This window comes from Scomber scombrus, chromosome 7 (genome assembly GCF_963691925.1).
Source record: "Scomber scombrus chromosome 7, fScoSco1.1, whole genome shotgun sequence".
In the NCBI taxonomy this organism is placed as follows: Eukaryota; Metazoa; Chordata; class Actinopteri; order Scombriformes; family Scombridae; genus Scomber; species Scomber scombrus.
In genome coordinates this window covers 30,942,342-30,953,336 of record NC_084976.1, presented here as the reverse complement: position 1 = coordinate 30,953,336, position 10,995 = coordinate 30,942,342, and the positions used below count along the sequence as shown (strand labels likewise).

Genomic DNA, 10,995 nt, shown 5'->3' with positions numbered 1-10,995 from the left:
GTTTATTAAGACAACAAAAAAAGGCCCTGAATACTCAGGAACATTATCAGAGACTTCGTTACGAAGCAGTCGAGGTGATTCTTCTTTACACAGAGAGAAAACAAGTTTAAAAAACCAACTGAACTCCTCATGAGGAATTCCCAAAAAAGGTGAAGAGCACCACAAAGTGTTGTCATGTGACGGCCGACCCCCCCCCCCGACCCCCCCCCCCTTCACAAAAGCATTACAAACAAACAGTTACACATCACCCAAAGCCCTGTGGGAAAAGGGCGTGTTTTCTCTTCTTTCCCATGACCCCCCCCCCCCCCCCCCCCCCCCGCTCCTCCACATGTTAGATGACTGTGTTCCCCTTTAAAAAAATAATGTTTACAAGAGAAATGTGGAGCTGCCTCGAACAGAGATGAAGTGTGTCGCGTGTCGTGTGGTGAAACCCTGGGATCGAACCGTGTGCCGTGTTAACAGCTGGTGTGTCAGCATTGTTATGATACCACGAGGCTCATGTCACTGGTTTAACTGGTTGAGGTTTTTTTTTGCATAAACCGGTGAAATGAGCAGAGAGGGAGAGGAGGGAGCACTTCCTTTCTCTCTTCTCTCTTTTCTCTGTGCAGCTTCTTCTTTTTTTCTTTTTCTTTTTCTTTTTTTAAACACCCAGCATTAAAGATTGTAAACAAAATGGACAAAACTAAACCACTCCTACTGTAATAATAGGAATGGATAGTTTACACTTCAGCCATAAGAAAAAAACCCTTCCCTCCTAACCCCCCCCCCCCCCCCCCCAAAAAAACCCCCACATGAACAAAATAAGGGATGCAGTAGTGAATCAAAATATCACATATAATCCTGCCACTGTTCACTGCCGACCTTAAATTAGAAAATCTTGTTTAAAAGGAAGTCAGGATTCACAGTTACACACACACACAGATGCTGATGTGTGTGTTTGTGTGTTTTTCCACTTTACACCTTAAACATTAGAAGCATTAACCATCAGAGGGAAGTGAAATGTGAATCACTTCCTGCTTTGGCTAATTAAGTACAGATTTAAAAGGTCTGTAAAGTGAATATTTTGGTGGCTCAGATCTCCACTGCACCCCCCTTCCCTCCCTCCTTTGCAACCCCCCCTACTTCCTCCTCCTCCTCCTCCAACAAGGAGACATTCAAACATAAACAACACTGACGTAACGTGACAGACGCTACGTACAAATGGTTGAAAATGGATGATGAAAATTAGAAAAACAATAGCTACCAAAAGTCCTGGAGATTTATATTTGAAAGATGTCCACGTGTATGTGTGTGTGGTATCAGTGTATATGTGTGTGTGTGTGTGTGTAGTATCAGTGTATATGTTTATGTGAGAGTTCATCCATAGGGGGGGGGGGATCAGCAGGGCACATTGTCCGCCGTCGCCTGCGGGAAATCTCCACAGTCTGCAGCCGAGAATTGCAGCCTCCTCACGGCCTCTTTGATGAGATTCCCCGATAAAATTAACTCCTGGAGCAACCGGTGCGGGTCGTCGTCCTCCTCCACGTTCCTCCTATTTCTGTTCCACGGTTTTTTAATTTGGTCCCACTCTTGCTCACTAGATCCGGGGATGTGATAAGGGCTCGCCCGGCTGCTCCCCCGGTGTCCCCGCAGCCTCATGCAGCAGCCCCGGCGTTGTTTCTGCACCGACGACGGAGCGACGACGGAGCCGGTGAGAGCCGCCGGTTTCACTCCACCGGTGCAGCTGCTCCCGGTGAGCCCGTGCAAACAGGACACGGACACGGACACCGTCTTCTTCTGATGCCCGCCGGTGGTGTTGTTGTTGTTGTTGTGGAGCTGCAGAGCCTCGCCGATCTTCGTCACCAAAGCGTCCACCTCTTTGGAGTCGACGGTGACGGACTGCTCCAGAAAAATGTAGTTCTCCTTCCGACACGGCATGGCTGTCTGTCCGGTGTGTCGGTAGCGGGGATCTGTCGGTGTGTGTCTACCGGGAGTTTTTATAGATAGATGTGGTAGAGAGTGTGTTTTTTTTTCCAGTGATCGGGATGAATGAGAGCAGCCGGGCCGCTCCTCGCTCTCACACTAACCAACAACCCGACTGATTTGTAAACAATGGATGACGCGTTATGGACTGTACCACTATCCACTCTTCTTAAGAGGGGTGCGCGTGTGTGTTTTTAAACCAAAACAACACTAACACTTTTACGCCATTCACGCAATAAATAACCAACACAACCAATTACACATATACGTAATTACACACAACTTTACATACACAATATTTACAATAATACACTTTATTTGTTGTTTTGTTAATGCTCTCACCCCCCCCTGCTTTCACCTGACCATGCTCCCGCCTTGGTACGCTCCTCCTAAATGGACATTACATAACTGCAACTGCCTATCCAGGCAAAACAAACAAAGCACATTGGTTTTTTTTTTTAATACATTAAAGAAACATTATTATTTTTTTAATATCACAATGAAATAACCTCTCAGTGCATTTTATTCAGTAATTTATGTGAAGATATCAGAACACATTGTGGAGAATAATTAGATAATGTCTCCACATTATGGTGCTGCACCAAATTTAACTTAAAACGTTTTTAGCATGCTTTATTTTGACAGCAGCTGTTACTAAAAAAAAAACAGTGCCACCTCAGTATTTAGCTGATTTTTGATAGCTGATGATACAGAAATGATCACACACTGTGACACATGTGATAGTGTCTTATTTATGTGCTTACAAGTCTGTCTGCAGAGCATTTACACCTTGCAGTGTCAATATCTGCTCATCCCTGTGATCTTCTTTCATTCAGCCGATCTTCTCTGATGGGTCACAGATTTCTATATATATAAAAATTAATGATCTTATCAAAAAATCCTTCCAAAATAAAGAATAATAAAACATGTGTAGAGGTAACACAGTTTAAATTTAGGTCACAATTTGGTGTGTTAGTAATACATTTCCCTTCTATTTACTGTGTGCACTGGACCTCCAGAAATAGTCTTTATATAAGCTTTACATAAACTATCTCTAAATGCACGCATGCAGTAGAAACAGTTATGAATATGATGTATGAGAGAGCAGCCGCCTCTGGCATGCCGCGTGTATACAGTGACAATAGGAGAGGAGGGAGGGTGTGTATCTGTGGGAGAACATGGTGTACGTTTCTGTTTCTGAGAAACAGCAGCCGGGGTAAACCCGATGCTCCAGTCAGAGAGAGAGCCCTCATCGCCATATAAGGAGCTACTATGACTGCTGCCACGTGGTGCGGCAGCCAATCAGAGGGCTTGGCTGAGGTTTCCTGTGTGTCTCAATGGCAGCAGCAGCAGCAGTCCACTCATACTGAAATCCAGAGAGGTTGTGACGGTTAGGAGTGACACCAAAAAGTGAAACCGCGAAATAACAGTCATCACTTCCTGTAATTTAATTATTCATATTCACTGTTTACTTTGACTTTGCTCCAGGTCAAAGTTAAACAGTCGGTGTCATATGAATAAAGGTATTTTTATATATCACATACATAAGCATCAACTTACATTTATGGTTCATTTACAGTGCTTACAAAACAAGCTCTTATCTGTTTTTAACTTACTCATATGACCTTAACTGTGACTTTTAATGTTGACACAAGAAGAAATACATTATGACTCCTTCAGAGTGAACAAACATCCCCTCCCAGGTTTCTGTTGCATGTTTGAGTATGAATCAGGTTTAAGCCTGATAGCTGATTGACAAATATACATATACACATGCCAACACTGGCGAGGTGGAACAAGCTTTATTAATTATGAAGATCAGGTTATAAATGACGAGGCTATTTTTGAATATGTGCTGTAATGAGATGCTGTTTTATAGCACAGCTGCAGAATAAGTGGCTGTATTTTCTATAATAAGTGTCTTTAATCAATGGAAAGTAATTGCATATATACAGGTTCTACAGGCTCGCAGCATTATAAACGGCTGCAGTGTTTTGGTGTTGTATAAACCTTCAGACTCATGGATCAGTGACTCATCGTGGATCATATGTCATCGTCTCACTGGTCAGTAAATCAACACGTCTCCAGCCCCGAACGTCTTTTATATGCAGCGCTATGTCTCGCCTGAAGGTTTGTAACACTATTAATACAGCAGAGGAATAAACAGCAATGTGAGAAAGTAGGCCATCAGCTGCTCAGAACAGCTAGTTTATACGAGTTCAATGAACCAGTGTTTACAGCCGAGATATAAAATACTTTAAAGATATTTTAAAAGTATAACACAGGCTTTGGATACATGCACAACATCTGTTAGTGGATCAGTTCAGTGATAAATAAAAGTTTGCAAGATGATGAATTCATGAATATCTTTAAAATAGATTTAAAAGCAGCATCAGGTTTGTTAAAATGTACATTTAGTATTTTTGTTGGTTTTATATCATTTGAAATGACATTTGCACCATTTTTTACCAAAAGTAAGACTGAATGCTCCTGAAAATGTCAAATGGTGTAACCACAAAAGAATGATACATATTACATATATTATCCACTTGGAAGAAAGAAAGGAGGAAAGAAAGAAAGAAAGAAAGAAAGAAAGAAAGAAAGAAAGAAAGAAAGAAAGAAAGTAAGAAAGAAAGAAAGAAAGAAAGAAAGAAAGAAAGAAAGAAAGAAAGGAAGAAAGACAGAAAGAAAGAAAGAAAGAAAGTAAGAAAGAAAGAAAGAAAGAAAGAAAGACAGAAAGAAAGAAAGGAAGAAAGACAGAAAGAAAGAAACAGGTGTAACCACAAAAGAATGATACATGTTACATAGTTTATCCACCTAGAAAGAAAGAAAGAAAGAAAAGAAGAAAGAAAGAAAAAGAAAGGAGGAAGAGGAGAAAGAAAGAAAGAAAGAAAGAAAGAAAGAAACAGGTGTAACCACAGTAGAATGATACATATTACATATTTTATCACCTACAGTGTATTTAATTGGACTTATACTAATAATGACTTAATTTAAAACATGTAAATGTTTCCTGGTCTCCATGGTAACCAGAGTAAATGTAATATTTAGAACAATTGTATTCCATTACCTTTATTTAATATAAAGTTATAATGTAAGATCATGCCAAACTAGTTGATTTGGTGTTTTATTGACAATTTACTGTTTTAAGCAAGTTGAATTATTTGGTACAAAGTTTTTATGGTTACACCACTTAGACATTTTTGCCATAATCCTCTAATATATTCTCTCTAAATGGATTAAAAGCAGAAATTTGATGCTGGGTCCACAAAAAAAGAATGTGTGCAACTTATTCATACGTTTATTTTCACATTTTAACCCTTTAAATTTAAATACACCACACGGACACAATAAAACATCACCGACTCAAACACAATGGAAGTCATCATTACATTTACCAGAGTTTACAGACGTCTAAATGTCCTCTGTTCTCTCGTCTTCCTGTCTTACTCATAGAGAGAAAACAAAGATGAAGGATGAGGTCACACACAAACACAGCGTTCCTGCTCAGCGAACGTGTGAAAACAGCAGCTGCACACAAACAGGGATTGTGTGTTTACCGCAGCCGCTGACTCACGTACAGGAAAGACAGGAAAGAATGAGGAAGTGTGTGACCCAGTTTCCAACCACCTCACTTCCTCGTGTTGTGGACGGGCTTTTTTCTTCTTTTTTTTTTCTTTTCTGTTTAAACACAATGAAGCTGGACTTGAGGGGAGGGAGGTGCTGTTTAAAGCATGACTCAACCAGACTCACAGACAGATCTCTTTGTTTACAAGGAGAGTTGATAATAACATGTTTTTGTGACTCCTTGTTGTGAATCTGGAGTTATTATTATTATTATTATTATTCCCAAATCAAGTGTTAAGACTAGAAAACACTCACTCACTCACACACACACACACACACACACACACACACACACACACACACACACACACACACACACACACACACACACACACACACACACAGGTTGGGTTGTAAGGTGTCTGGTACTGAAGCAGCCGCTGCATTATGTTTGGTCCAGTTCCTCCATCAGTTTGATAAGTTTGATTTGTTGTTTGGTGACTTCCTCTGACATAAAGCTCAGCTCAGCTTCTGATTTCCTCCATTTCTTCTTCTATCCGGCTTCGTTGTTTCCTTTTTTACTCAGAAGGATCATGTGCTTCTCTCTCTAGCTGCTTCCTGCTTCCTGCTTCCTGCACTTTGGTCCTTTGGGAAGAAAAGATGTGTGTTCATTTTATTGTGTTAACCTTCGTGTCGTCCTCCCGGGTCAAACTGACCCCGTCTGTTTTGACTGTTCCTTCTTTCCTTTCCTCCTTCCTTCCTTTCCTTCCCTTCCCTTCCTCCCTCCCTCCTTCTCTCTTTCTTTCTTCCCCCCTACCTTCTTTTCCTTCCTTCCTCCCTTCTCTTTTCCTTTCTCCCTCCCTCTTTCCTTCTTCCCTCCCACCTACCTTCCTTCCTCACTCCTTTCCTTCCTTCCTCCTTACCTTCCCTCCCTTCCTTCTTCCTCCCTTCCATCCTCCCTTCCTTCCTTCTTCCTCCCTTCCTTCCTTCCTTCCTCCCTCCTTTCCTTCCTTCTTCCTCCCTTCCATACTTCCTTCCTCTCTTCCATCCTTCCCTTCCTCCCTCCCTCCTTCTCTCTTTCTTTCCTCCCCCCCTACCTTCTTTCCTTCCTTCCTCCCTTCCTCTTTTCCTTTCTCCCTCCCCCCTTCCTTCTTCCCCTCCCACCTACCTTCCTTCCTCACTCCTTTCCTTCCTTCCTCCTTACCTTCCCTCCTCCTAACCTTCCTTCTTCCTCCCTTCCATCCTCCCTTCCTTCCTTCTTCCTCCCTTCCTTCCTCCTCCCTCCTTTCCTTCCTTCTTCCTCTCTTTCATCCTTCCTTCCTCCCTTCCTTCCTTCTTCTCCTTCCTCTCTTCCTCCCTTCCTTTCTTCCTCCTTCCTCCCTTCCTCCTTCCTTTCTCTCCCTTCCTTCCTTCCTCCCTCCTTTCCTTCCTTCTTCCTCCCTTCCATCCTTCCTTCCTCCTTCCTCCTCCTTTCCTTCTTCTTCCTCTCTTTCATCCTTCCTTCCTCCCTTCCTCCCTTGACTTGAGGACAACAGGAGGGTTAAAGAAGAAACACCTCAAGAGAAGAGTGTGTATGCTGTTGTCTTTTGGTCCGACCAACTACCAGCTCTAACAAAACAGAACAAATACATAATAATAAAATAGTGTTTATTCATATTGTGTATTTCCTTCATATTGGTTTTATTATGGGGGTCAGGGTGTTTTTATAGAGTTCAGATGAAGTGGACTTAGTTTAAGTCCACTTAAATACACTGTAGGTGATAAAATATGTAATATTTATCATTCTTTTGTGGTTACACCATTTGACATTTTCAGGAGCATTCAGTCTTACTTTTGGTAAAAAAAATGGTGCAAATGTCATTTCAAATGATATAAAACCAACAAAAATACTAAATGTACATTTTAACAAAACCTGATGCTGCTTTTAAATCTAGTTTTAAACATATTGACTATTTTTACTCATCTTACCAACTCTTATTTATCACTGAATCATATATGTTGTCTGATATGTGCCGATATTTTTATTTTATTTTCTAAAGTTATATAAGCAGCATTTTATGTATATTTGATTTGATTCAAGTTAAATATATGTTGGTTTTTTTAGCTAATTATAATCATTAAATTCACAGTGAAGTTTACTGTTTCAGTGCGATGACGTCATTTTATACAATAACGTTTACTGTCAAACTATTAAATATCTCAGCCTCACATTACACATCTTTGCCACAATTGTTTGATAAACACATTTGAAGGATCACTACGGAAAAATCAGTGTTTATGTAAATATTCTTTATCAGCCAATATATCGATATCAGCATTTTCTTTTATTGGCCCCTAAATGTAAGTATTGGTTGGGCCCTAGTCCAGTGTGAAGGATTTAGTGGCATCTCACAGTGAGGATCCAGATTATAACAAACTGAACCCCCGTCTCCCCTCCCCTCCCCTCCCCTCCCCTCCCCTCCCCTCCCCTCCCCCTCCCCTCCCCTCCCCTCCTCCCCTCCCCTCCCCTCCCTCCCCTCCCCTCCCCCTCCCCCTCCCCCTCCCCTCCCCTCCCCCGTCCATTCAAGCATTTAGACCAGTGGTCACCAACCCTGCTGCTGTAGAGCTACTACTCTGCATGCTTTACGTATCTCTCCTCTCTAACACACCTGATTCCTATGAACTCGTTATCAAGCAGCTGAAACTTGTCAAGGAGTTAATTATTAGAATCAGGTGTGTTAGAGAGGAGAGAGAAACCTAAAGCATGCAGAGTAGAAGCTCTACAGCAGAACCTACGGTGGCCAAAATACTCAGTGTTTTTGATTTTGTCCATTCTGGGCTCCTGTAGAAACCTCCAGGTAGGACGACAGGCTCCCTCTGTAGATATAAAGGTCTGATCCTAATGTAAAGAAGTGATTAAAACATACTTACCAATATCATATTCCATTCCTGCTGGATGCCAATAAATTCAACACACTGCATCTTTAACCTTCGTGTCGCCCTACCGGGTCAAAATGACCCCGTCTGTTTTGACTGTTCCTTCTTTCCTCCCTTCCTTCCTTCCTTCCATCTGTCCTTCTCTCTTTTTTCCTTCCTCTCTTTCCTCCCTTCCTTCTTTCCTTCCTCCATCCCCCTTTCTGCCTTCCTTCTGTCCTTCCTTCCTTCCTTCCTCCATTCCTTCTTTCCTCCCCATTACCTTCCTTCCTTCCTCTTTTCCTTTCTCCCTCCCTCCTCCCTCCCTCCCTCCCTCCTTCCTTCTTTTCTCCCTCCCTCTTGCCTTCCTTCCTTCCTTCCTTCCTTCCTTCCTTCCTTCCTTCCTTCCTTCCTTCCTTCCTTCCTTCCTTCCTCCCTCCCTCCCTCCTTTTTTCCTTCTTCTTTTCCTTTTTCCCTCCCTCCTACCTTCCTTCCTTCCTTCCTCCATCCCCCTTTCTTCTTTCCTTCTTTCCTTCCTTCTTTCCTTCCCTCCCTCCCTCCTTCTTTCCTTCCTCCCTTCCTCTTTTCCTTTCTCCCTCCCTTCCTTCCTTCCTTCCTTCCTTCCTCCCTCCCTCCCTCCCTCCCTCCCTCCCTCCCTCCCTCCCTCCCCTCCCTCCCTCCTTCCTTCTTTTCTCCCTCCCTCCCTCCTACCTTCCTTCCTTCCTCCCTCCTTCCTTCCTTCCTTCCTTCCTCCCTTCCTTCCTTCCTTCCTCCCCTCTAACAGGTCTAACAGTAGAAATAAAAAGACTAAAAAGACCTTCATCTGCATCAGTTCATGTGAATGTTAAACACTGTTAATCTGATTCAGATCGTAGATAAACCGTCTGTATGACGTTCATCACGAGGACGTTATCTGTCGTACACTTTACTCTACTCTTCTCCTCTTCTGTCAGGTTTTGGAAAAATATTCTGAATATGCAAAGATAATCAATTATAGCTCCATTATCACATCTGATCATTTCTATACACAACACAACACATGGGTCAGTGATTAATAAAGGTTGGTAAGATGAGTAATTCAAAAATGATAAAAACTAGTGTTAAAAGCAGCATCAGGTTTGTTAAAATGTACATTTAGTATTTTTGTTGGTTTTATATCATTTGAAATGACATTTGCACCATTTTTTTTAAACAAAAGTAAGACTGAATGCTCCTGAAAATGTCAAATGGTGTAACCACAAAAGAATGATACATATTACATATTTTTATCACCTACAGTGTATTTAAGTGGACTTATACTAATAATTCCTCCTTCCTTCCTTCCTTCCGTCTGTCCTTCCTCCCTCCCTCCCTCCTTCTCTTTCTCTTTCTTTCCTCCCCCCTACCTTCCTCCCTTCCTTCTTTCCTCTGTCCTTCTTTCCTTCCTTCTCTTTTCCTTTCTCCCTCCCTCCTTCCTTCTTTCCTCCCTCCCTCCTACCTACCTTCCTTCCTCCCTCCCTCCGACCTTCCTTCCTCCCTTTCTTCCTTCCTTCCTTTCGTCTGCCCTTCCTCCCTCCCTCCTTCTCTTTCTTTCCTTCCTCTCTCTTTCCTACCTTCCTTCTTTCCTTCCTTCTCTTTTCCTTTCTCCCTCCGTCCTTCCTTCTTTCCTCCCTCCCTCCTACCTTCCTTCCTTATTTCCTCCGTCCTTACTTCCTCCTTTCTTCCTTCCTTCCTTTCGTCTGCCCTTCCTCCCTCCCTCCTTCTCTTTCTTTCCTTCCTCTCTCTTTCCTACCTTCCTTCTTTCCTTCCTTCCTCTTTTCCTGTCTCCCTCCGTCCTTCCCTCTTTCCTCCCTCCCTCCTACCTTCCTTCCTTATTTCCTCCGTCCTTCCTCCCTTTCTTCCTTCCTTCCTTCCATCTGTCCTTCGTCCCTCCCTCCTTCTCTTTTCTTTCCTTCCTCTCTCCTGATTCCCCAGAGTAAATGTAATATTTAGAACAATTGTATTCCATTACCTTTATTTAATATAAAAGTTATAATGTAAGATCATGCCAAACTAGTTGATATGGTGTTTTATTGACATTTACTGTTTTTAAGCAAGTTGAAATTATTTGGTACAAAGTTTTTAAGGTTACACCACTTAGACATTTTTACCATAATCCTCTAATATATTCTCTCAAAATGGATTAAAAGCAGAAATTTGATGCTGGGTCCACAAAAAAAGAATGTGTGAAGTTATTCATACGTTTATTTTCACATTTTAACCCTTTAAATTTAAACTAAACCACATGGACACTATCAAACATCATTGACTCATATCGGTTCTGGACCTTTTAAGTAATCACAAACAAGCTGAACGCTGTGCTGCGACCCTGCAGAGACCCTGACATGGTCACAGATCAGACTCCTGGCTCGCTTCCCAAGCCGCTCCCTCTGTCCACTGTCACTTCCGCATGAAGTCACACTCACAGCTGTGGACGCTACGGCTGCTTTTAGAGGCATTTATTTATACTCCAGAGCACATTCACACCTACAATAGCCCAACGTTAGAACACTGTGAGGAGCTACGATGGTGCTGAAATATGAACCAGGAAGTCCA

At 42.1% G+C, this 10,995-nt stretch overlaps 1 protein-coding gene across 1 annotated transcript; it reads right to left on the bottom strand.

Moving 5' to 3' along the window:
- Positions 1-306: 306 nt before the first annotated feature.
- gbp (glycogen synthase kinase binding protein) lies at positions 307-2,057 on the bottom strand. The gene has a single exon (XM_062423316.1). The coding sequence runs from the start codon at positions 1,915-1,917 to the stop codon at positions 1,378-1,380; it is 540 nt and encodes a 179-aa protein (XP_062279300.1). The 5' UTR covers positions 1,918-2,057; the 3' UTR covers positions 307-1,377.
- Positions 2,058-10,995: the final 8,938 nt, after the last annotated feature.